The sequence below is a fragment of the Poecilia mexicana genome, unplaced genomic scaffold (assembly GCF_051168715.1).
Source record: "Poecilia mexicana isolate PSO_F unplaced genomic scaffold, ASM5116871v1 scaffold_4, whole genome shotgun sequence".
Taxonomy (NCBI): Eukaryota; Metazoa; Chordata; class Actinopteri; order Cyprinodontiformes; family Poeciliidae; genus Poecilia; species Poecilia mexicana.
Window position 1 is genome coordinate 22,276,056 of NW_028263373.1, and position 27,912 is coordinate 22,303,967.

Below are 27,912 nucleotides of genomic sequence, written 5' to 3' on the forward strand. Positions count from 1 at the left end.
TTCCTCTGTGCATGCGGGTCGCTTTGGGGACGTAAGTTGTTCACACAGAAGTGTCACTGCGGTCACATCATTCAGGAGAATGAAAAACCACACAAAAGAAGAACTTTCAGCAAAAATAAAATAAAATAAAAATTCTGAACTGAAAATCTAGATCTGCCAAAGGTGTTTTATTGGTCAAAGTTCTGTGAAAGACACAAAAGTCCTTTTATGTTAAAATCCATCTACTTGAATTGCCGTAACATTCTAAGAATGGGAAATGACAAAATATATTTTTTTACAGTTGATTTCTTCATTTTGTAGCATTATTACCGAGGTCTCTTGCTTTCTTTTTCTTTAACTGTTTCTACAATAAAGCTCTTGATTTTTCTACAACTCTCTCAAAGCTCTATCCAACCAGTGCCATTTTTGCTCTAGTCTCCAACTTCAAAGAAATCGTTTCCAAGATGTTTCAGTTCTTTGAACTATTTACCATCTCCCCTTAAAGCTTTCTTCACTACATCCTAAGATAGTTACATTCTGGAGGTTTAGAAGCTCATCTGAAGGATTTCAAAGGCAAATCTACAACCAGGAACAAAGCACACTCATACAAAGTAAATATCAACAGAAGATATGATGGTTTGGAAGAAGAAATACACGTACAAGATGACGCTACGTTGCAACATAAACTCATCACTCATTCGGCAATAAGGTGAAATTTTAAATCTTGAGTTGCATTTTCTTACAACATGTTACTAAGAAGTGGATTTCCAGGACAGAAATCCATATGCTATATGATGCATTTAATACTTCTTCTGAGGCAAAAGTACAGAGATACATGCAGATTGCAATTCTCCACAACTACTCACTCCTTTGAAGAACTACTGACAATTATTTTTGTTCAATTTATTGCAAATTCCTCCTTATAAAATATTAGTGAAGAGAATTTATTTTTGCTGAAGACTGCAAAAAAAAAAAAAATAGCTTGAAATGAAAAAATAAGTTAATTTCAACTGATGGACTCAATTTACTTTAATTCAATAATCAATAATTAATATGTAGTTGAAATTTCTTTACTTTCTGGACGAGCCACTGGGATCACTATAATTTCCAGGCTGTCTTGGCTTCTGGCATTTGTTGTTTGTTTCTTGGGGGGTTAATCCCCTCAGTTTCCTCTCAGTAGGTAAAATGCATGCCCTATGGAGCTGAGGTGTGGAAAATGACTTCCTCAGTCCAAACAGTTCTGCAGGTTCTGCAGTCATATGGCCAGTGTTTGTGCAGAGGCTCAGATTGTTTTATACCTATTGAAAAGCTCTCTGATTTTGACATTGGTTACAACTCAAACCATCACTGCAGGCTGATCAAGAAAAAACCCAACTGAGAGCTGACTTCTAGCTCTACTTGTTGTTTAACTTATTACTATAACAGGAAACAGCAGGCTTGAAAGATCACCCAAAAAGTAGATATTTGTCACACATCTCCATAAAGCAGATCCACATGTAAGTATCTTTAGATAAAAGCTGAAATGTTTATCTATCGTCTCATTATTGAATGTAAAACACAACAGCAATAAAAACATTATTCTTGTTCTCATTCGTTTGGAGAAAGATGTCAATAACTGCTCCTTTTGAAAATAAAAGAACAAATAACGGCAACAACATGGAGCATGTACGTCAATATTTTTTTTTAACTTTTATTTGGTTCGGCAGTAACAGCAAAACCATAGTCTTTTTGACACAGTTTCAAAATAAAAAAATATAGATTGTGTAATTTAACAAACTCACCTTCTACTCAAAACAGCAGCAGCCTATAGAGGTTGTTTTAACACAAATATATGCACACATACCTTGCTTTATCTCTTTTTGAAAAGTGAGGATCACAGCAGAGTAAAAACAAGTTACACACACTTTACATATAGTATTCCCATATACAGTATACTGTGTAAATATTTATAAACCACTTTATTAATAAATATCTATCACCCTCTAATTTATAGTCGTGTGCAAATGTTCCTATCAATGCACATGAAATCAAGAGGACTTGCTTACAACATGTTACAGTTTTTGACTTGCTACCACTGTGGTTTGTTCAGTGCCGTACAGAAACATTAACTTATTGTTGTTTTTTTTTATATCTTTTTGAAATATTTGACATACCCTGTAACAAATCATACCAGATGAAGAATAATCTGCAATTTCAGTAAACAAAGTCAATTTTGTTAACAAATGAACTTTATAAGTTTACTTTAAAAGAAACTTTTCTTTTTCTGTTAATGACTTTTTACCACATCGTTAAGTTTATACAGGACTGATCAGCACATTTTCATACCTGACCTAATTTTCACCTAAAATCCAACAGAACTAAAAAAAAAAAAAAGCACCAAAAATGCATCCCATTAAAGTCAAATGACAGAGTATTGTGAGGCTGGTATTTGTTGGTGCTTCCCTTTGTTATTCTTTATATAGACCAGACAGTATAGCTACAAAGGGGAAATCTACCACACATGGGACAGAGAGAAATCAAAGATTAAAAGCAACTCATAGTCCCAGTGGTTGTCACTGTAGTTTTCACAAAGTCATGGCAAAGAAAGTCCAATGATCCTTGAACATGTTCAGGGTGGTTTTAAAAATGCAGCATTTCATGTTTATCATTTCTAAACATCCATTTCCTACAAAACAACCTTTTTTTTTTAGGCACGTAAGCAGAACAATGTGTAGTGCATTAAAGCTGCATGAAAAACATTTTGTAGCTTCACAGAATTCACCTTTCATTATTTTAAACAGAGATGAAGGTGGTAGATCATTAAGCTACAAGAAACAAACGTTTCCAGTCACATTACGATTTACCAAATCCTGGCTTAAAAACAAAGCCACACTGACTCCTAAGAAGTCTGAATGTAATCTGCTTTTTAACATACGACAATGCAATCAGCAGCTTTAAAGCGAGGAAAACACAGAGAATAGCAAATGGGCGAAACACAGTCCTAAAGGGACACATGTGCTCTGTTGCTTTTCTTATTAAACACAAAAAGAATCCCAAAAAGTACCTAACATATTAAGGCTTAAACATTACTGTGAGAGTATGGTACTTCAACTGAGAGAAGCTCCTATTGGAAACATTAATTAAAATTTACCAGGAAGCAGCTGATCAGGGCTGAAACTGGAATATTTTTGCTCTTAAGCAACAGATGAGAATAAAAACTAAATGTTACGTTTCATTTTATTTGAAGCTTGCATCCTATCCCTTACAAAATATTCCATACCCTCCAACTAAATCCATCCATGTATTTTATTAGGGATATTATGTGATACACCAACACAAAGTAATGCATGGTTGTAGAGTCACTGAAAGAGGATGCATACAATTTCTTTAATTTTATAAGCAGAATACTTACAAATTTGATCAAACTGGATCAAACTGCATAACTTAATTTATTTAAACTTCTGAATTTATTTGTATAAATATAAATAAACTGTATAAATACAAATAAATTCAGAGGTTTAAAGCCACAGGCTCAGGTTGGACATCTGTGGACAATCTGGTCATGATGGAAAATAGAAAAAAATAATTAAAGGAATCTATAAGATATTCTGCTTAAAGTTTGCAATCAGTCATTTGGAGCAAACAGCAAACATGAGGAAGAACGGTCAGAAGAGGCTAAGGATGAACTGGACTGCACATCATATCAACAATGACACATAGTAGGAGTAGCATTATGCTGTGGGGATGCCTTCCTTCATCAGGAACAGCTTTTCGCAATTTATGAATCGATGAATGGAGACGAAGAAACAAATATAATCACGTTCAGGCAGGAAAAGATTTAAGAGAAGGTCAGTTAACTTAAGTAGCATCCAGAATTACAATAAGGTGCTTTCAAAACCTATTTGTATGTAATGGACCAGCAAGAACAGACCTGAAATCAGAGAAGAATCATTGGCCAGAGTTGAATATCTAAGCCCAGATATACTCTCCATCCAACCTCACTGAGTTTGAGCAACACTTGAGTCTCCGTTGGTAGAGACGTACTCTAAAAATTTTGCAGCTCTAATTACTGCAAATTGTTGCTCTATTAAATATTGACTCAGGATGTCTGAATAAAAATGAATGCAACAATTGAAACCATGTTTCATGTTTATTTTCCTCCATTATCCACCACTTTGTGTTTGTTCATCCCATAAATTACACTCAAGCTTATAGATGTAGCATCAAAAATATGGAAAAAGGTTTAAGAGGTTGAAATATTTTGGCTAGGCTGTGACAAAACAGGAAAAGTAATTAAAATTAAAGCAAAGAACTACAGTTTTAATTTGTTTTTCTTTTCTTTATTTTTTAAACTATCAGTATCAGATTAAAAACTGTCCGGTAAAACACTTTAATTTTATTATATAGATGTGAGTTTGATCTAATTTTCATTTCCACCAACCTTTGTGTGAGGGCTTTGTGTCATCTTTCCTATTTATCACAACGTATTGATAAAAAGCGCAGAAAAATGATTAAGAGCACTATTAAGAAGAAATTGTAAAAAATAAGAAAAATAAGACAAGAAAGAATAAACAAAAAAGAATAATAGAATACTGTTCAATGCACAGATCTACAACCCATAACCGTGTTCTTGCAGGCTTAAGCATTTACACAACTGGGCATGTAATTTCAGAACAGATTTATCCTTACAGCAGTTTCAAACTACATCAGATTACATTAATCTAAACCCCCACACTTTGCTGCTCCGAAATAAAATCCACTACCATCTTCAACACATCACTCTAAAACACACAGAAAACACAAGACACATCTGGGCGACTATCCTTACGTTTGGAAAAAAAATGCTTTCTTCCATTTATAGCTAATAATTAGTTTAGAAATAAATAAAATAAATAAATAAAATGCATTGATAACTTTGTTAAGGCGCCGATTTCAACAGATCAGTTGTCGAAGGAAAACAAAATGAATAACTAGAAAAATGATATTTTCCTCAATAAATAAATAAAAAACAGTCATGATTATGTGCTTTAGTATTCATCAGCTGCTGTTGTCATGGTCACTGTTCATGTCTTTAAATATGTCTGATGTTAATAAGGGACCTTAAAGTGTATTTAAATAGACATTATGATGGATTAAAAATCACAAGTATAAATAAAAGTTTGACAAGCATTAAGGTAAAATTAGCTGTTTAATTGTTCATTTTTGAGGATGTTTGTCGTTTTGCTTTTGCTCTTGGCCTGGCATAATGTAAAGGCCTGACTAAGCCTCTGTGGTGCGGGATAATAAAATCCATCACAGAAAGCCCACCTCTCATTAATATTCTCTGTCTAGACACTGTATCTGTCTCCTTGAAAACCCCAGTCACCATTTTATTTTGAGCGAGTCAAGATTATTGTTTGACAAAATAGAAAGGCCTTTCCAGATTTTCCACTGAAAAGGAACTTTTTAGGAGAATTTTAACCCCGTTAATAAAGCAGTCACTCAGATGGAGCATGAGTTTGCTCTTTTCCTCGGTTTGGGCTCCCCAAAATCCCTTTCGTCTGCACCACAGTGGCTGAAAGAGCACATAGTCTGTGACAGTCTGCGCATGCCCAAGCGAAACACGCTGTTCGACAGACTGTAGATGACACAGTTGCAGAAGCTGTTGCTAATGGCCAGCCAGGTGGTGATGAAGGACAGGGCGGGGATATCTAACACATGGGAACTCTCTAGAAGAAAGTAGATTATGTAAGGAAGCCAAAGCATATAGAAAACGCTTGTGATGCGGAACAGCACCATGGCGTAGCGTCGATCCGGTCCGTGCCCTCCGTGATGCCCACCGCCGTTACCCTCCCCGGGCTCCATCTCCTGGCTGGGGAACCGGGCTCTCCGTTCACTGATCTCCCTGTTGTGTTGTTGGCAAATGCGAAAGATGTGGTAATAGGTAAAACAGACGACAAGTGCGGCGGGTGCATAAAGAAAGCACACCACGAAGCCAGTGAATATGGCCGAGGTGGGCCAAGAGTGAGCGCACCATTCAAATATATCCCCATGGTATCCTGGCTTACCCCAACCAAAGAAGGAGGGCAAGAACACCAGGCTGGAGTAAACCCAAATGATGGCGATGCAGCCTCGTAGTCGACATGGCGTCACCAGTTGGTTGTATGATAGTGGTTTAGTGATGGCTAGGTAACGATCCACACTGATGCAGGCCAAACAGGCCATTGAGACGCTCTTCAGAACAGAGATGACGTAGCTGAAAACCTGGCACGTGATTGGTTCCTGGACACCTGCTGGGTAGTGTAGCAGAGACAAGGTGGGCACAAGGCAACTGAGACCAACCAGCAGATCAGCGTAGGCCATCGTCTGGATGAAGTAGCTTGTGGTGTAGTGATGCAGCAGAGGGGCACAGTGAAACACGAAGATCACCGTCAGGTTCCCGACGATAATGAGGACCGTCAAAAGCACGATGACAACAGTCTCCAATATGCACGCCTCCACGCCTTCCTTCAACCCCCATCCCAACGGACAGGAGTGGTTGGAGACCCTGCCAGAAAAGATGTCTCCATCGCTGCTGTTGGCGGTGAGCGTAGGATCTGTCGTCAGTTCAGAGTGGTTCATTTTCTCGGTGTAGGTGAGTCAGATTTGTCGTATGCCACCCATAAGCAGACTGACTTGAAACCGGAGATCTGCCTGTGTCCCTCTGGTTCTTCACCACCCCTCAGTTCAAAAAGCGTATTATTCTCTCAAGCACACCTGTGCTTTTGCTCAGCATACCCTCACATCACTGCGTCTCAATCAAATGAACGGTGACTGGAGGAAAATCAGTACGGTCTCTGAAACAACATGACAACTTGTTTCTCCCTTCTTTCAAACTGAGCATGGCTGGTCATGGCAGTCAGTGGAATAGGAAAAATGATTCAACCAAAAGTGAAGTGGCATTAGTCCCGCTACCAGCATTGATCCCAGAGGCGAGTTTCCCTGCTGGTTTGGAGCCCCGATCTGTGGCCTCGTTGCATGATTTTAATGAGAGTTGCCACCAGGAGGCTGGAGATTTTAAGTCGTCACCACAGGGGCAGAGAGCACAGAAGATGTGAAGAAGGAAACCACACAAGGTTACGGGACAAAACTGAGAGCATGCTTCCTCCAGCAGATACTCTCCCAAACAAAAAAATATAGCTTAGATTATTTTAAAGAGCCTCATGAGGATTGGCTCTTCAGTTTAATTCAAAGTTTCAATTTGTGGTGAGTGATAGAGGAGGCTTCCCTTATTTTGGTGGTTCTCTGTCAGCGTCTGGAGCCCATGTATGTCCAGCTATTGTCTGAATCAAAACACAGACACAGGCTACAATAACAGCGGGAAATCCACAGCAGAAAATGTCACAGCTCTTTCAGCGCATACGGCAGTGGGGGGAGAATTTGTTTATAAGGCATTACTAGAATTTGGTCAAACAAAGCGTGTCAAAATGTCTCCGTCACGCAGAAAAGGCTTAAATCCAAAAGTACGAGCTTGCCTCTCAGAGTTACTGGACTGCAAGTTGCACAAACAAAACAAAATGCGAAAACATGCAGGATCTGATAGACGGGTTAAATGTCAGAATCCCATGGGGTTGGGTGAAAAGACACTCTAGGAGTAAGGAGAGGCCAGCTGACAAACTCAGAGCTCCACTCACTTCCACTCCTCAGAAATCCCTGTGGCCACACTTGCAGAGACGGGTCTCAGAATCAATCAGTGCACCTTTCAATTATCCCATAAACTTGTTACCGACATGATGCCTTCTCCACAAGTGCTTGATGCAACCGTAGTTTTTCTAACTACTCCTCGAAAACTGTAGGATCCTATGCCTTTGTCGTCAAGTCCACGTCTTTCACTCTGATCAAGAACCTGGAAGTTCAACAAAAGGGGGGGAATCCACTCTAGCAGCAAAGCAACAAAAAGAAAGTCCCAGTTGGAGTCCCGGTGTTTAGCGTTGGGTTTTGGAAAAAGCCCCTTTTGCCTCAGTCAAACAAGGCAATCCATGCTTTGGGATTGTTTTTTTCAACAAATAAATCCTTGCATCCTGGAATAGGGAAAATGAAAAAGCAACGCAGTTATCCAAAGCAACAAGCAAAATAAAAAAAGGATGACTGCATTGATGGAGATGAGTTAAAACTGCAGCGAGGGAAGAGAGGGGACGAGGAGTCCCTCAGCCCTGGTGCAGTGAGGAGAGATGCTGCGACTGGCTTACACTTCCCTCCCTCCCTACACAATCTCTCTAGCTCGCACACTCAAGTTTCGCTCTCTCTCTTTCCACACACACACACCCAAACAAAACCCTCCCTCTTCCTCCCTGATCTCCCTCCTTCCTACCCTCCCTGCTGCACCTGAGGCTCCCTGAAACATTATCCCATCTCTCAGACTGGCTTTTTTCCCTAGGGGTAAATTTAGAGACATTTCCTATTTACATATCACTTATCTCTCTTGCAGTCGATTTTCTATTAACTTACCCCCACTCCCGTTTCTCCTCCCTTTAACTCCACCTCTTTTTCCGTCCTTTTCCATTTCAGCCCAACAGGTTCCACTCTTCATTTACTTTTTCTAATATACAGAACATAAAATATAAAGTAGTGAAAAATACTGAAATAGTCCCATCCAAAGACCAACCTGAACTATCCTCACAATTTAATCCACGAGTCATCTAACCAACATCCCAGCATGACTGTAGGTCCTTTAGGTTACTTCATTCACACTACATTTAACTCAAACCTTAGCACAGTTATGTCTGCCCCTTGGTTACAGTTGCCAGGCAGTTTGGCCAGTTGGGAGCATCCTCTGGCCGACAGATGATAAAAAGTATCAAGTGACAGCAAATTGGCTAAGCAGCATGCCAGATGGAGGAAAAAAAGGCATTACAGACCAGAGAGCAAATCTTACCTGGGAATATTTACATTTTAATTTTTACAATATGTAAGTGCATCTTAGTAAATCAGAACAGTTGAAACATGTATATATTTTTTAACACAATAATGTAGTGTCTATCAAAACGTAGGTCCAGGTTGAGCACTATAAACTTACATCAACTCACTCCATTTAGTCTGTTTACTTGGGTATTAGGTCAAAATTAGCTACAAATGTAATGTTGGAAAAATGCTCTCAATAACATGGGAGCCATCACTAGTAATTGACTAACATTAACACACTTCATTCAGTGTGTTAAGCTGAGCTTGTTATCGAAATTAGCTAAAATGCTAATTTTAGCTACAAAGCTAACATTAGCATAAAGGCTATCGCTAGGATAGTTTACCCTTTAGTGATATACACTATTCAAAAACAGAATACAGAAGCTAATATTAGCTACAATGTACAAATGTTTAACATAAGGAAACAGTCACTTCTAGCCTAGTTTTCAGGACCCGTCTGATTGCAGAGGCTCAGTCCGTAAACCATGTTTTGTAAATCTCACCAAACTCTTAAAAGGCTTTGCTGTAAATCGTCTAAATATTTTCCTTCCACTAAATTTTTTACATTCATGTTTACAGCACTGTAAGCATCTACACCTTCTTTAACAATGACCATTTAGCACAAAACTTAAAACTGCAAAGCTTTTATGCATATTGTCCATTAACTCTTTACAGTGTATACTAGATTTAATTTAAAATTAAGGACAAAATAGGACCAAATTTCATAAAATGTGAGACATTAATGTCTAACTCTTCAGGTTTTAGGTCATTTAATTCATTTAATGAAGTAGAGAGAACATAAAATCAGAGTTCAGTGGCGTATAATGGTCCTTTAATGGCAGAGAACATAAATCAAAAGATATCGCTTCATAATTATTTCATGATTACATTTGATTTATAAAATATTTAGATAAAAGAAAAAAAAAACTTGCTTATAAGGTAACTATTCCTAGGAGACTAGTCTATTTGGCCTCTACAAGAACTGAAGAAAAAACAAGTGACAGCAAAACTAAACATTCATCCTTTACTTCATCCTACAGAAAGTTTAAAAATAATAAACAATAAAAAAACAAGCGTGTCTACTCCAGTAGTTTACCAGCCCATTTTTATACTGGCCAGGCAATGAAGCTTACACAAATATGAAAGTATTACATTAACTTGAGTGGTGCTCCAAAATGATGTGCTTGTGCTGCCCACTCAATTACCCAGGCTACAAGCGGAGAAAAAAAATAAATACAAACGGATCAAACTCAGTTAATTTTCTGAAAACTCTACAACATGTTCCCTGATTTAGTCCAGAGTTTACCTTTCCTGTGCAGATATAAGAAGTCAGTGACAATTTAGCATGAATACAATCATTGGAAAAATGCAAATATATTCTTTTGACAGCTATTTAAAGCATTTCTTTTCTTTATTAAACAAGTAGCCTAATGCATTAATTCAAATAGTATGTATTAGAAAACAGCACAGCAGTTAGGTACCTTCACTGGAAGACAGTAAGGAGTTTAACTGTTAATTCTGTGGAAATTTGACAACCTGCTTTGTAAGAAAACAAAGGAAAGCGGCGATGAAGAGAGAAAAACTAAAAACAAAAAGGTGATGCGTGAAAAACCACCAAACTTTTATGCAAACAGTTCTACTCTTTATGAACTGAGCCAGTCAAAGGGGATCTCTCAGCGCAGTGATCTTTACCTTTGGTGGTGGACACTGATGAAAAACATGACCAGAAGGCTACCGTTAATAATTCATTCTGCTCCAAAACAAAGCCAGCAGGGCCACTCGGAAACAAAGGTGGAAGCTGATTCACCTTTCGCTGCTTCTCAGCATCCCACCCCCATCCATCCCAGGGCACCTGCTGGTTTCAGTCTCAACTGAACGGCTCTGTATAACTGAGAAGTTTACATCTAAATTAAAGGGTGTTTGGCTTCAAAGCACGTCAAAAAACTACAGCAAATGTTTGTCCTCTTGTTTATAATCTCCTAACAATGAGAAGTTAGTTTCATGTTATGAATCATGCCTGAGGGAACTTTAATAGTCTATCGTAAAATGTTACATTTTGTCATCGTAAAATTGAAACGGGGTTCCGCAAGGGACCATTTTAGGCCATATATTTTTTAATGACCTCTCAAATCTGCATCCAAGTAAGGCTGGCAATCATTTCCAATTCTAAGTGGACAGGAAAACATTAACATATTGGTAAGGGAAACATTGATGTATTAAAGAATTAATGCATAATGACTGAATGAATGAGTTTACACACTATACTATTCTTAGCTCTCCTTTTAGAGAGTTTTTGATGCATCAATTTATAAATTACACTCACAATTTTCATGTCCATCCTCTAAATCAGATTCTAATTAGGATATTTTTCTATTGTTGCTAAAATTCTATCTAAACAATTTCAAGGATGCTTTTGTAACATAAAGCTATGATAAAAATAACACAAATTTATAATTTGAGGACTGAAATGTTACATCTTCCACTTCATCTGTTTCTCCAGCAGTTGTTTGATTGTGTGATTGTGACATTTTCTTGTTTTCTGTAGCCGATTTTGTGGCCTTCAGGTTCCAGAAACTTCCAACCAATCAAAAGCTCACTGAAGCGTTGCATCATCTCAGGTGGCTTTGTGTTGTTGGTTTTTAGAGGAGTGGCAGTCCAAGGAGTCCAACAATCCTTCCCTCTAGAAACAATAAACCTCAGGCTCCTGCATATTCAAATCCATTATATTCCTTATTATATTAAGGTACACCAAGTGTTTCAGCAACAATCTGATTAAGTTTATACGAATGATTACATAACAAAATGCTGTATCATGAGAAAAACTAAGGACAGAGGTTTGAGTAAACAATTAGTGAAATGCCTTTATTAACGTCTACAAAAGAGAAGCTCTTGTGGGTCTGCATTATGGATGAAAAAGCTCGATATTCCCAGAGCTGTCAGAGTACAGTCTGCATAAGACTGAGACACAGAGATGTTGTGACCAGAGAAGATGCTGGAGGCAGGATCTTCCTAATCGGACCTGTCATAACCGTGTCAGAGGAGCTCAGAGGCTATGCTAATTTACCCACATTCATCACTGTACTGCAGCACATTTACAGTCATAACAAAGATCATGTAAGGCTGTTTTACTAACTTCCTTATATAAACCTATGAAAAGTATTTGCCTCTCCTCTATAGTTATTTTTCCTTTTGCTGTACTTGAATTTAAGTAATTCTGCAAAAAGTTGTCCAATATTGTGCTTCATAGCGATCACTGCCACCACTGTTGGCAACCACCATTTTAAACGTTTCCCTATAATAAATGAAGTCGTTATTTAAACCTTTTTTGATCTGGTTATTTTTGTAATTTTTAAGCACAAGTGTAACAAAAAACAATCAAAAGTAGCAAAAATCTGTAAGACAACTAAGAGTTTTTTAACAGCAGTGTAAATCTGGAATGACACTGAATAAAAAAAATCATTAAGTTGATACATTTTTGTTGCTTTCAAGGTTATCACATGTATTTTTTTATAAATGCTTTTAAAGTATTTCTGTTTTATTTTAATTCATTACTTTTATTAGTTAGCCACTTGGCCTTTAAAAGCCATTTTAATTAATTTCAGATAGTGTATGTGAATGGGAGCATGAGGGATGCCATGTAAAGACTTATTCGGAAATTAGAAGAGCAGTTGTGCTGTTTATAGACTTATTTTGCAAAGAGGCTATAATGGAAACAGTATTGCTGAGCTGTGGAGCTGCATTGCAGCTGGTCCCTTCAGATACCAGCATGGGGATTAGCTATAGAGGAGGTTGTGTGTACTTATATAAGAAGATGTGATTGACAAAACTTTGGACATTTAAAAATGGATTTTTCTCCCATTCATAACCGAGAAGGCGCCTGAGATTTGTTGAGGACACACCCATGTCAGGGTAACAATGCTTATATATAAACATGAGCAGAGTCCAACTATAGATTCGTCTAAAGAGTCAGTGTCAAAACGCCACCACTGAGGACCTTCAGACGCTGCTTACGCTGCATGTTTCTAACAGCCATAAATGAGCATCAACTTTTTCTGCAGTCCACAAGGTCAGATAGATGTACAAACAGCATGTTGGTGAATATCTGCATGGGGAGTTACCGTACCACATTGATTTTAGAGGATCCTAAAGAAAGAAAATATGACTGATGAGCCAGGATGAAATTTTACTGCAATTTAGAAGTATGACAGATTACATTGTTGCAAGATTAGCTGTGTATTCTGGTGAAGCAAGTCTTGAATTTTCATGAACACAAAATATGTTTTTAAATGTTTAAGCAGAACCATGCTGTGGTCAGAACAGTTTTAATGTTTTATAGAAATTTGTTGGGGTTTTTTTTATTCGAAACTGTATTTTTTTTGGTTATTTAAAAATATTAATATCATATTTTTGATTCATTTATTGAATAGACTGATTACACATTTTAGGAAGAAACTAATTTGACAACAAACTGGTTACAGTGATTAAGACGTCTCTCTGAGTATAAAGAACTTGTGTAGAAAGAAAATAGTTGGATGAGGACCCAGGCAGCTTCTAGCTGGTTCATCAGTCTCTGCTAACATTTCCTCCGACAAACACGCAGCGTTTGGAGACAGAAATGGGACTCAAACCAAACCTGGGAATCCTTGAAGATTTTGCAAACCAGTTGCAATAAGCGTGGTTTTTGTTTGCGTCCTTGTATGGTTAGAGTAGCTTAGTTGAAAAGCTTTCCAAGATGTTTGTTCAGGGCTGAAAGTTGATGGATCATGTGTTACTTTTTGCAAGATTAAAGTAATCAAAATTATGATGTTAACACCTGTATTTGGGCTTTTGAAAGGCTGGTAGTATATTAATAAATGCTAGATCGTTAATCAGTTTAGTATTATTTTGAAATTGCCCTCTTGTTGACATTTTCATATTTGATGTGCAAGTTAATTGGTTGTTCATCTTTCTTTGTTAGCTTTTGTATTATCTTATTTGTCTTTATTTTGTGTTATTAATCAGAGGAGATATTAGTAAATTATTAGTAAATTATTTTTAAATCATTAAATCCAATAAACATGGGGCTGATTCTTCTAAACATCTCTAGCTGAAGTGTGATCATATTCTAAATTAGATTAAATCCTGAAAGATATTCAGACATATTTCTTTGAATGCGCAGAGGAGACCACTCAATGGAAAGGTCAATGAATTTGATAAAAACTGCAGGATGAAACTGAAAGGGAGAGAGACTGCAGTTTTTCTACACAATGACGGGATTTGATTTCTCTTTGCAACTGCAAATTGTTTGTATGTCAGCTGGATAACTGCTGCAACTTATCAGATAATTAAAAATAAAAAAAGCAGAAAAAAAAACAGTTAAAATTATTTGGTATCTAAGCTTAAACAATCCAAGCACAATGGTCAGAATGCATCTCCTGTTCTATTGATTCTGTTTAAATTAAGTGTCTATATATATATATATATATATATATATATATATATATATATACATGTATATGAAGGAATTACTAAACATGTTTGTAATAGTTGTTAGTATACAGCAAAGCGATTCCAAGCAACATGGTTTTATTTTGTGGGTTTATCTGCACTGAAGCAAACCGACGTAATGCTGTCAGAAAACATCCACTTTCAAACCCCACACTCAAACGTCTGCAGTGGTTTCCAGAATACATGGGATTTGTGAGCAGCTCGCCACCTACACAGTTTCCAATTATCCAAATATCAAGTACTTAATCAACTGAAGGAGAAAGTTGACACAAAGGCGAAAGCAGAGACAGAATTGTCATGGTGACAACTTCAAGACAAGAGAAGCCCGGAGAACCTTGCAGTTACCATGGCAGCTCATCTTATGTACATTGTACTCCATGTGTGCGTGTGGGTTATCAGGCGGGGGCGTAGTATTATTACAGCTGGGCTACACGGCTGTTGCTACGTTTGAGTGAATGACAACAATGAAGACCGTCACCAAGTTGGTGATTGGCTGAAACATAAATATTTTACAGAATATTAAGCATCTTATGCCGCCAGATACTTCAATGAAATCAATGCTGCTTTTAAAATGGTGCTTTTCATCTGTATCACTTGGTCTACTTTAGTATTGTGATTGTGCAGCATTTTAAGCATGATGGCTTTATTTACATTGTAAAAGTGTTAATCCTTTTCCATTTGGTGACATGTAGTTTGTGGAAAAACCCCGGACCTCACAACACCAGTGAGATGAATGCTTTTCAGAGCAGAGAGTGTATGAGAGTGTTTGGAACAGTAAACATGCCAGAGGTGGAGAACAAGAAAATATTAAACTACAATAGGTAAGTTTTGTTAAATGGGACATTTACAGTAGTAATAATTTGACACACTGTCATGTCCTAACAGTAAAGTTGATGAAGTTTTTTTTTTTTCAGTCACTGGGACATCACAGACAAGCTGCGAGAATTGTAACTTAATTTTGATGGCATAAAATCATATCAGTTAAAAAGCTTAACTACAGATTTTAAAAACTGAAACAGATCTCACCAACAACAAAGAAATGTAATCATATCTAATAACATTTTGATGACTCCCATTTTTTACTCTGCCAAAACAAAGTAAGATGTCCAATGACACAAATCACAAGGTTGCAGTTGTTCTTGTTCCACCCAAACATTTTCCTTCCACTTAATTTTCCTATAATACTCCTAGGTGTTGCACTCTGGTTAGCCAGCTTCTCACTTTTTGCTGTAGAAATGTCATCAGGAGTTTTCTGAATGCTTAAGTGGACGATTTTTATAATAAAATTGTTTTTGTGTAAGTTTATACATCTTTGAAAAAGTGAATTTTGTAGCAGGAGCTGTAAAACATTTATAAAGTTAACAAATAAAAGTCTGAAGTACACTTCTATTTAATATATACAACATGAGTTTCACTTTTGTGATGATATTTTGATATTCTCATTTATTAGGACACACCTGTATTGATAGTCTCAGATTAAAGGCTTTCAAAATTGTGATTTTGTATACATGATCTTTATCACCAAAGATTTGTACTCAGAAGCTCATATTCTGCTCATCAGTGCCAATATTTTCCCAGCTAAGGCAAATGGATGAATGATTGAAACTAAAGTTAAAAGGGTGGGGGGGAAATCAATTTCCTTGACGAAACGCTCTCCTTGAAAGACCTTCAGCCCCGTACCGCCTGCAGTGGTGGGAACTGCTGTTCCGGGCCTCTGGTTACAGCCATCAAACGTGAGGAGGAGGGTTCTTGACCCTCACTTAGCAGAACGCCTGTGCTTTAAGCAAAATTGGTTTTTGGAAAATCAGGGCTAGAAATAGCTGGCTGAGCTTTTTTAAGCAGGGGGTTCAAGCGTGGCAGCACACCTTGAGCTTGTTCAGCTCCTGGGATATGTAGGTTGTTCAAATGTCAACAGCAACCCCTCTAACTCTTTCCCCAAACAGAGCTGCACATCCAGAGAAAAATCTCAGCTGCCCCGAGGCGAAGTTCTGTGCGAGATGGACAGTATTTGTTGCTGTGAGTGCAAAGATGAGTCCAGTCCAATAGTAAACATGACAGGAGTGATGAGTGATATCAAGCAAGCTGGATGTGATGTACATATTGCTAAAACCTCTTAAAAGTGACTATGCAAAATTATTTCATACTTCCATTTGGGTGTCAAATGCTTTTAAAAACAGACCAGGTGCTTAAAAAAATACCCTGATGTTTTTGGCAAAAAGTTTATGTTTTTTGTTGTCTGGAAAATGAGGCGTTTTAAAAACCTCCTGACTGTTAAGTCACAATCGACAGGCAATGCGCCGTTACCTAGCAACCCAATCGGAGCTCCAGCATGATTGGTCAGCTGGTTTTACTGCTGTATGCCTTTACAATGGCTGCTGGAAAAGACAAGTGTTTTGTTGTTGACTTACCATCCAGAAACTACTTGCTGCAATCTTGTTGGTTGTGTAGGAGGCTATACTAATGCTTTTCAAAGATGTACAACTGTATAACTGAGCATCTGTTTGCAGTCATTTTCAAGTACCAGTGTAAATGTTAAGCTCGGGGGGCATTGTCAGCAGCAGGTTCCTTGGATTTAAAGTGACAAGAGACACAAAAACCGCTCATTCTGAATGGAGCTCAAATCGGCAGAAATTTGCAGACTAAAATCTGAATATTCAAGCATGATTTTGAGCAAAAAATGTAATGAACATGTCTTGTGTAGCTCATCTACCTATCCTAACCTATGCTGTTCAAGGAAGCATAATAAGTCACCTTCAAATTCCTTGATGAATAAAAGACCCCACTTTCTGCTCCAAGCACAATGTTTGATAGAAATCACTAATTTGTAGCTTAGTTTTCTCCACATAAGTTTAACAATCCTGTTTACTTGAGTTCAGTCAGCATTAAAGTCATCGCTACGCACAAACAACAGACATTAACCAGCTCCACATAGCTTTTGCCATTTGTCTCTATTCCCTCACTCTCCCTTCTCCATCTACCTTCGCTTCCATTCATTTGGTGCGGCTAATAATAGCTCAGCCTACCGCCTATCAATACCATCACTACTCTTGCAAGACAGAGGATGTGGGTGCGGCGGAGACAGAGGAATGAGAAAGAATGCACTCCACAAGAGAGGTTTGTTGTTATGTAACAAGAGTGAGGGAGGGAAAGAAAAGCAGCTGGGGAGAGCGGGGTTAGGCAGAGCAACAATGAATCAGGGCTCCGATAAGATGCAGAGGAAGAACTGCCAGCCACAACCAAATGATGGAACTAGAAGGAAAATGCGAGAAAACTGAGAACAGACCTAAAGAGATCAAGGTAAAAAAGGAAAAGTAAGTTTTCCCAGAGCAACATGTAAAGGAATGAGAAATAGAAAGAAGGACAGCAGAGGAAGAACAACACTCTCTCAGATGATAAATATACTAGCAAACTATTGATGTAATCCTTTATATTTCCTTTCAATCACAACCTCATATTTCTGGATCTGCACTTGTGTCTGCTCTCTTTCTCTCTCTGCCTATTGATTAAAGAAAATAGCTTCACCCATCTTCATGTGAAAAAGTATCTGATTGTCTACAAAGCAGAGGAGGGTCTCCAGTTAGTCAAGCAGCATATGTCAACTATAATGCACCGATCTTTTCTTACAGTGCTGCTCATTACATCTGGACATTAATCTTAAAATTCTACCTTAACTTTGACTACATTTATTATCTAAAATGTACTCCTGGACAGCCCTAGAATGGCACAAACTAAGTGTCTCAGAGTTTAACAACGCCTGGTATTTTTACAAACAGTTGAAACCAGACACTTTTAGTTTCAGAGAAGTTAAATCAGTCCGTTAGAATCACCCAAATCATTTCAATTTACTAAACAACACCACAATGAGAAAAAGTAAATGTGGGAGATTTATTTGCTAATATCTTCAAATAACATTTCAGTATTTGGCAGCATTCCCATTGAACTGAATATCTGCAGTCAAAATGTTTTCCCACAAGATTCTCAGAGTAGTTCGCAGGAGTTCCTCCTGTCAAATGCTGCTTTATAAATAAAACGAATGATGTCATTGTTAATTACTTAGATGGATTATTAAATACTGAGGAAAATATACAAATGTGGAGCACATTGTCTGAAAAATGTGGAGCAAATCAACAATTTGCTGGACAACAAAATATGGGCAACCACAAACTTTGATATATTTTAGTAGGATTTTGTCAAGTGGAAGGAAAATAATTCAAGTGCACTGCACATCATCAGGTATCTCTACCTGGCAGTTACATAAAGCTGTATTCTCATTCTGTGTTAATTGTAATTAACAGCTGTGTCTGTGTGTGACTAATACTCCTACGTCTGAACTTTACTTCTCTAAATGAGTCACTTGTTAATTGAGCAGCACTAAAGTCCCAGAGTTATTGCAACACCAGACCAACTGACTATCAGTGTGAAAGTATTATTGTTCTGTTTCAGACGACAATGCTTCCTGTGGTTATAAAAAACACAAAACAGATGCCAGGGATGTTCTAATCAACATTTTTTTAAACAAAATACAAACGCTGTCATTTAAAATTAAATATTTACAGACCTCACAAAAATATTTGTACAGTTTTGGGGGTTTGCAAACATCATCAATCAGAGTTTACTGTTGATAAATCATAATTCTTACCAATTCTTCTATGAATTCTGACAACAGCAAATAACGTGATATTATCCCTAGTTTGTATTTAAATACATTAGCGGTTTTTAAATACAAACTAGTTGAACATTAACTGTTTTATCACCAGCATTTCAAACTTTAGCAACTCTGCAAGAGTAAAGAACAGGCAATCTAAGTCCAACTCTATGTCATAAACTAGGTCCAAATCAAACAGAGAACACAATGCAGGCTGAAAAGACGTAAACACACTTGCTTTGTTTTCAACATATTTTCCGAAGTAATTTTCTTCGTATGGTGTCCTGAGCCTTTCTCTGCCAAACAATGAGAAAACAGAGCTATTAAAACTAACACTGTTTAACTATTAATGAGGCTCACATTTATTTTAGAGTGTATTTTCTATTTCACATTTTAAAGTCTGCATCCAGGCATTTGTGTAAAATCTGCAGGGCCTTGTTTATATAAAAAAAACTTTAAATGAATCGTCTGTTTTAGGGAGATAAAACTTGTTTGAGGAATCAAATCTTAATGTCAGAAACTAGACCCATCCTTTGGATGTTTTCACTCCACATAAGTGCTCAACTTCAAACTTTCTGAAGTAATGCACCACTGTTTAGTGAATACCTGTAAAATAAACCTTATACAAGGCCATCTTGACCGCAGTAAACTCAAACCAACCCATAAACTCATGAAAGATAAGTTTATAAGAGTGGGGATACAGCTAAAACTGTGCTAAATATAAAAGGTCTAACAATTCATTTTGAATTCCTGGAAGCTCTCTGGGGGGCAAAAGGTCACTTTGAGCTGTAACAGCAGTGCATGCACTTAAATGTCACAGCTAAATTGAAGTGATCTCTGACTTGCCACAAAGTTCAGAGGAACGGCTCTAACGAACAACAGTGTCACCGATGCTGCAAATACTGGAGAACACAAATAGAAACACTTTGTACTCTCTCAATAACTCACAACTCAGCAGCTCTCCATGAAAACACAACGAAAACTTCCAAGAGAACAAAAAGAGCATGTGTTGTACACTTTGGACATGTGAAATTCAAATTATTTGTTTGTGCTCACTTGGCTAGTTAATAGTTTCTGATCATATGAAAACAGAGAAAGAAATCTGTCTTTAGTTCACTTTTGACTAAAGAGATGTGACATCCAGTGGCTCTTATTAAGCTAAAAAAGACTGAACACACATGAGAGCCACATTTTCAAAACCATGCATTATTTCATTTCACAAATTTTACTCTTTGCTGCTCTGAAACAAAAGATCCAACTAAATACAATGACATTTGTGATTGTTGACATAGTGTGGATACCACAGAGAGAACTGTATAATTCTCAACAAATGCACAGAATGGTGCAACCAATAAACAAAAATATGGGGCATACTGCAGAACAAACATTAGCTAAATTTCTTGTAGCACTGGCATAAAAGTGCTCAGTTGTTTTCATCACTTTTTTTTGTAAAATTAAACTGATGTTTGATGAATTGCTGGGATTTAAAAAACAAACAAAACAAAATCAGTGAGGAATCCACTAATGCCACAGCTCTGTTTGTTTCTACTACAAAAAGTTGCCTAACAAAGAAGTCCAAGGACTTTGCAACAGCTTACAAGTTAAGACACGCGATCATATTCCTGATATCTTACTAAATGAAACCTGAACCACAGGAGTATTTTTCAAGAAAAATGTTAATGAAACATTGGGAAAATAGAATGTACACCACCATAGACAGGAAGGTGGCTAAAAGGAAACAGAATTTTTTTTTTTACATTTAAGCCTGACAGAAATTATACAATCAGTTGTCAGCCTGTGCTGGATGAGCTTCGTAAAAGATTTTCCATCACAAAACCGAATTCCTGAAAGTAGCCGTCTCTCCAGGTCTATGTGTCTGTGCATTACCTTGGTGATGAGGATGCGGTATTGTTCAAGCAGGTCATGGTTGTCGTGGCAACCGGCCAGCAGCTGCCAGACTTCAGCTCTGAGTGGCTCAGGAATGCCGCTGTGGACCAATGAGGGCAAACCCTTCGGGCGAGTGGACAGGTTCCCATGCCTTTTGAAAAAAATAAAAATAAAAAAATAAAAATTGAAAACTTAAATAAAAAAAAGGACACAGGACTTTATTACCCTGAAGTGCGCATCTACAGCTCTTTAAAAAATTGATTTTTTAATTCTCTCTTCTGGTGTGATCCATCCAAGCTCATTTTTTAATTGTACAGCATGACTAATCAAAGCATCTATTCTAATACTCCATACGATTTCAGCTGCATGCTACAAAATGCGCTCCAGCAGTTCTTTGTCAACAATTGGTGGTTTACAATTTAAGCTGACTCATCGAATGACTCATAGAAATGCCCTAAGTTTTTTCTCCGAAGCACAATCATAATTTAAGTAGTTGTTTCGGAACAAATTGGTTGTTTTTACATATAGTTCTAATATAGTAAGATACAATACCAGTGTACATTTTACTGTCAATGTTACTATAACCAGACCCACTACATCCGGAAAAAGACAGACTCTCCTCAGTGTAATGATGCTTTTCATCATCATGATACATTTATGAAAGCCATCTGAAAAGCAATCGACTAATAGTTCATATGATTCTGTTGAAACTCCAAGAAAACATCCAGAAATCATTTCGTTTCCATCTTCTGCTGATACTGTATGTTTGCACATTTGGTAAGAAATTAAAAGTTGCCAATTTTCTGGTACTGTAGAAATCAAACCTCTTCAGCACCATGAGAAAGACCAAAGGGAAGTCAAATATTACCTAGCTAACCATTAGTAGATCTGCACAAGATTTAAATTGGCTACACCACCATTAGCAGAAAGCTGGCTGAAAAGGTAATGACACACCTTGCCTTACACCACGTGTCAAACTCAAGGCCCGTGGGCCACATGTGGCCCGCCATGTCATTATACGTGGCCCGCCCAGCATTTTATAGGCTGATGATTGACTTAAAATAGGTTTTGAGCACAAATTGACTACAAACTACATCTCCCACAATGCATTCCGATTGTTACCAGCCAACATTACGGCTTCTCGCCACTAGAGAGCAGCAAAGTCACCTCAAGCTGCTTATTGATTTTCCCAGCGAATAAAACTGAGACATCGGCAGGTCGCCCTAGACTTTTTTTGTTATCCGCTATCTTGACAGACAATATAAAAAAACAAAAAAACAAAAACACAAACTGGTCATGTACTATTTTTATCCGTGAAATCACAATCATATTAACATCGGATATTTAGTCGCATTTTATGCGGTTTAGTTAATATTCACCGTGAATCCAGATCCCATCACAAATTAAGCAGATAAATGCATCTACATTTTCTCGTAGTGACAAAAACCACCCCAATAACTTTTAATAAATTAAATTAAGCGACTTCACTTAAATTAGCATCACTTCACCCGCTGGGGTCTGAATGCACTTCCTCCTGGTTCCCATCTGCAGAAAAATCTGCGCTAATTCATCAGTCAGTTGGATCTGTCTGATCCAAACAGATCAACTGAACTCTGTCTGTGAGTGTTTTACCCTGTGCGGTCTGGATTATTTATTTATTTATTTTTTGCTTGGTTTCACTTCTCCGAAACGGACAGATGTTACGTCTGCAGCTAATCCAGAGCAACGGTCTCCTAGGTTACATGAACCCAGAAGGCTCCATTTGTTAAATCCGCTGGATGAGTTACTTCCAGCGGTTTCTAATTCTTCGCAGTCTGCAGTGGTTGAGCAGCGGACTGCGCATGTTACAGTCTAATTAACTTTTGCATCGTCATTTATTTCCTCAAGATAAACTGCCGCTCCTCAAATGGATTAACACAACGTTGATTTCTCTTTAGTTTTCTCTGACCTGTAATGGAGACTTGAATTCAACCAAAGGTTTGTAATGCGCTTCCTAACCATTTTTTATTTGTGAGTATTAGCCAAGACTCTGTCTCTGCTAATGACATCTTCAATAAATTTTTTGATCCCAGGCTTACTTTATGGACTGAACAGACACCATTATACATTTTGAACTGTAAATTTTATTTTAGGAACCATTTTTATTTGTAAGTATTGATTTTATTTTTGAACCATTTTTAAGTGTTGATTTTATTTTTGAACCATTTTTAATTTTTAAGTGTTGGTTTTATTTTTGAAACCTTATTTATTTTGAAGTGTTGATTTTATTTTTGAACCCTTATTTATTTTGAAGTGTTGATTGTGTGAAAGACCTTACACATGAATTGCCCCATACGGGGTTTGAACCGCTGACCTCAGCATTACCAGCATGGTGCTCTAACCTGCTGAGCTAACTCACCTACCTTACAAACTGTTGAGTTTCCATGGATTTAAGAAGAACTTACATGATTTTACCACAATGAAGATTTGATAAAAGTGCTTATATTCTAATGTTTTTCAAAACAACATGCATAATATTTTATTTTCCAGAGATTTTGTATTTTTTTGAAGTGTTGATATTATTTTTGAACCATTTTTAATTCTCAAGTGTTGATTGTATTTCAGAGATTTTTTTTATTTTAATGTGTTAATTTTATTTTTGAACCATCTTTTATTTGTAAGTATTGATTTTATTTTATAGCCATTTAGCAATAAAATAAAATCATTTGTCTCTGCTAATGACATCTTCAATACATTTTTTGATCCCAGGCTTAGTTTATGGACTGTAATGTGAAATTGGGCACAATTATAAGTCTGCCAGTTTGTTCACCAAGTTACTGTGCTCTCTGAGAGGATCTTTGGTTTAAGTATTTGACATTGTTCCATGCCCATCGTTGACATTAGTCTCAAACAAAATGTAGATCATCTACCAGGAACACTGCAAAGAGCATGAGTTTTTGTAGTGTAGTGGTTATCACGTTTGCTTCACACGCAAAAGGTCTCTGGTTCGAAACCAGACAGAAACAGATTTTGCACATTCTCTTCATCACAGGTGTTTACTAAAGGTCAACAAGGTTCTGTGGTGTCATGGTCTGTACTCTGAATCCAGGCATCTGAGTGCAAGCCTCGGTTGAAATTTTCATGCGTTGCATCTCACATCATCAACTTTGGAACCTCAAACTGAAACAAAGCAGAGAAGTTCAGTTCCTGTAGTGTAGTGGTTATCACGTTTGCTTTACACGCAAAAGGTCTCTGGTTCGAAACCAGACAGAAACGGTTTTTGTAGGTTATGCAACTCTTGGGGTGCAGGGAGACAACAAGAGCCTTCCTCTTTGGTGATGGTTCATTTGCCAATCGATTTCAATGTCGGCTTCTTTGAAATCGAAGCTACTTTACTTCAATTACCAATTGGCAGTTCTATGGTGTAATGCACATGTGTCAAACTCAAGGCCATCTTTGCATAATGTCTGCCCATGTAACTTGTTTTTATCATTTGTTTGCTTACCTTTAAACAATGATTTAAATATTGTAATTTTTAAACTGAGCAGTAATTTTACATCCATGGAAACTCAAATGTAATATTTAAAACTTCAATACATAAAATCAATTATTTAACAATATGAGGTGGTGTTTAATTTATTTTTAGCATTGTATTTTTATACATTTATGCTAGGGGTGCCCAAGTCTAGTTTTCCAGAGCTCCCATCTGCAGCTTTAGATGCATTCCTTCTCTAACACACCTGGACCATTGACTCATTATAAGCCTCTACAGAACTGAATGAGGGAAGTCAACCTTTTGTCTGGGTTGTGTTTTAGCAGGCATGCACTCCTGATTTGTACTGTCAATGTGACCCGTTGAGGGTGACCAATATGCTGAAGTGGCCCTCGGTGAAATTGAGTTTGACACCCCTGGCTTACACAGAGGATCAGGGCTGCATGTCATTAAGAAAACATACATTATGCAATAATATTGGTGAATGTTCCATATGGCTCGTGATAAACTCATAGTGTGTTAATGTATTTCTGCTTGGGTTTAGTTTGGTTTATGTTGCTTATTTCAAACATTTAATAATAATTAATACAGACTAACAACCATTTGTATGAAAAGGTGGTAGGCAGACATATAAACTTGTTTGATTCTACCCCATATCTTACTTTACATATTATTTATTGCTTAAATAGATCATAGTAGTAGTTTACACAACCTAATCTTAGTTTCTTTATAATTTTACCAGAAAGTATTGCTGTCAATCGAAAACATTTTTCTATTGTTGAGGTATTACCAAATGTCCCAGTACCATTGAGAGTACTTATTTAGTATAGTACATATATAGTTAACTATTATTCAATGGAGTCCAGACGACTTTATCCAACACTGATATAATGTGGTAGTATATTTATGATGCATTATGAAGAACTAGTGAGAATGAAGAAGACAAAGAAAAGGTTGTTAATAATCTAAAGGCAGTTGGGAAAAAAAAGTCACCAAGAACATCAGTGGTAACACATTAATTACTTGGTAACAAATTGAAATCTTGAAAGCTCTTTGGAAGTTATTAAAAGCTGAAACTTGTAAATGCCAAGCAGCAACTGGAAACGAGAATTTCTGGAAAGAGAATTGGATCAAAATCCTTTCTGTGGTGTGAGCAAACATCGGACAGGAAGTGATGCGCTTATTAGTCTACATTTCTTACGTCTAGCTTGGGGATAAAAATACTCATGTCACTTTTCATTAATAAGTTTCATCTGGATTTTGACTGATATTCTTTGTCCATTAAAATTCCTATTCATTCTTTTTATTTGAGCAAAATTTAGTGGGGAAGCAAACATGTATTTTCAGGTTTTGGTTTTGTATGAAGCTGCGTTGCCTACCGAAAAAAATGCATTGTTACATCAGACTAATTTAGTGATATGCAGTTCTGATGGGGACTTTTGACATGAAAAGTTAATTGCTGCCCCTCAGGCACTGTGCCACCGCAATTTAAAATGAAATGGTGTTAAAATCATTATACTGTCAAACATCAGGTTTAATGAAAATCTGCGGTGCGTACAAACTGCAGTAATAGAGCAGACATTACTTCTACTGTAAAACCTTGGGTTTTTTTTTTTTACCTGCGCAAACATCTGTTTTAGCATCTTATATTAGCAAATAGAGCAGTTAGCACTGCTAAAACAGCAATCTTTCTGTATATGATCAATAAAATATTCCAGTCAGCCCGTCACTTACAATAATTAACAGAAATAAAGGCTTTCAAAGGTCCGTCTGTGTGTAATTAATATATACACTGTGTTTCACTTAGTGATGAAGTTCCTGAAACAAATTGAGTAAATATTTTAATTTATTGAATGGGTCTGTAAAGGCTAAAGTGATCTAGACAAGAACCCAATTATCATACCGTTACCCAGTTTTTATAACATAATTACTCTCTAACCTTACTCTTCACTCCAGCCGTCAAGATTCAAGAAACATGTTTCTGACATCACTGTGTTCAGATTTTGTCTTGTTAGATGCCCTACCATCTGGTGAGGATCCCTCCCCATGACTCCAGTATTTTCTCCGGACAGTCCTTGGAGACATCTCCAGTCCCACTGGAGATCTCGCTGTCACTATCTGCAGAGAACAAGATGTATATTGAGACACATTAATCCAGTTTCATCAGATAAAACTGTTACTAGCTGTTTTATCTAGCTGGTCCAGTAAGGTGAGGAAAATGTGCAGCTTAGGATTGTTTCAAATCTTTTACCACTCATTTCAAGAGGTCTGAAATTTTTTGTTAACTACCAAAGCCATTTCTCATCCTCCTGAAGTTTCAGGTGCAAAAATTTTGCGTTAAAAGTGGGAGTTTTGTGGGAGCCATCACTCAAGTGGAACAAGAATTACTTTGAAATTGCAAAATATATATTAGGCACTAAATAATAAATCAATCTAAACCCTTTTTGAGTCTTGCAGCACATTTTAAAACCAGCTGGTATTGAACCCACACAGTTAATGGAGGCAGGAGTGCGTGCACAGTGCCTACACCTTCCATTATCACTGCTCTCCTGGCTGCTGGTTCGTGAGGCAGACAAGAGGCAATCAGCACGGCCAACCACTTGTCTTCTGAAGCAGACTGTAAGGCTGCTTTAACATATGCTGCACAGGGACAAGTGATGAAATGTATTTCCAGCACGAATAAGCAGAATGACAAAAAAGGAACATAAATACCCTTTTGGCAGCCAATGGTTTTATTAGCTGGCATTTCCATTTAAAAACTGAAAACAGATAAGGCAGAAATATCTGTTATTTTTAGTGTAATCACACTAAAAATTGTGATTATGTTCCACAAGGTGTCATATAGTTTCTTGTCGCATATGTTTCTGGATATAAAAACATGTGTATGTGTATGTGTATGATGTGCATGGCTTTACTCTCATTGCAGAGTGACAAACAGTAAAGTCTAATTATTTATCTGGGTCTAAATGTGAAGAAAATGAAATGAATGTTATGTCAATGCGGGGAATTTGACACTTATGATGGAGCACAGTTTTTTTATAGTGCATATTCATTGGATGAAGAGTTTAAAAGTTGCAAAGTTGCTGCAAAAGACTCTGCATGGTTCATTAAATTTTGTTTTCTATATATAATAAATGCAAAACAATCTTGGGATGAAAGTTCAGTGCTCTGCACACGATCTACGACTTTTAAGATGCCTGAATCAATCAGAAAGCAAGTTAAACTGGTAGGAGAAACTTTAAGCAGTAGTCATATCCAGGTGAGTCGATCTTCATTGGAAGAAACCTAAATTTGCTAAGTTTGCTGTAAATTAAATAATATTATTACGGTGGTATTACTGTGACCATTGAGAGGCACAAGTGCAAATTTCATACTGGGAGCACATATTCAAATTCAAAAATATTTTATTAATCCCAAAACAAAATTAAATAATGTGCACTAGATGCTTCACCTCCAAGTTTCATCTGTGATAATACAGAATCTTTTTACATATCTGGGTATATTATTAAGAAGAGCTCTGCGGCTCCAGTCCACGAGTGCCGGT

General features: G+C 37.1%; 2 protein-coding genes and 2 non-coding genes across 5 annotated transcripts in view; 2 read left to right on the forward strand and 2 right to left on the reverse strand.

Moving 5' to 3' along the window:
- Positions 1 to 27,912, reverse strand: part of rabgap1l (RAB GTPase activating protein 1-like) — a 117,153-nt gene that overhangs the window by 58,430 nt on the left and 30,811 nt on the right. For both annotated transcript variants that reach the window (XM_088005083.1, XM_015012419.2), the window contains exons 12-13: positions 26,393 to 26,486; positions 20,897 to 21,047 (exon numbers count right to left, since the gene is read on the reverse strand). In XM_088005083.1, the coding sequence (XP_087861209.1) occupies positions 20,897 to 21,047; positions 26,393 to 26,486 (245 nt within the window). The remainder of the gene's footprint in view (positions 1 to 20,896; positions 21,048 to 26,392; positions 26,487 to 27,912) is intronic.
- On the reverse strand, positions 285 to 14,313 carry gpr52 (G protein-coupled receptor 52). Its single transcript, XM_015012421.2, has one exon. It carries the CDS (start codon positions 6,556 to 6,558, stop codon positions 5,440 to 5,442), a length of 1,119 nt encoding a protein of 372 aa, XP_014867907.2. The 5' UTR covers positions 6,559 to 14,313; the 3' UTR covers positions 285 to 5,439.
- trnav-cac (transfer RNA valine (anticodon CAC)) lies at positions 23,829 to 23,901 on the forward strand. Its single transcript has one exon. It is a non-coding gene; the product is annotated as a tRNA-Val (tRNA).
- On the forward strand, positions 24,079 to 24,151 carry trnav-uac (transfer RNA valine (anticodon UAC)). The gene has a single exon. It is a non-coding gene; the product is annotated as a tRNA-Val (tRNA).

What these genes read in the sequence shown, in the direction of transcription:
- gpr52 (XM_015012421.2), bottom strand. Translation starts at nt 6,558, where the DNA reads ATGAACCACTCTGAACTGACGACAGATCCTACGCTCACCGCCAACAGC.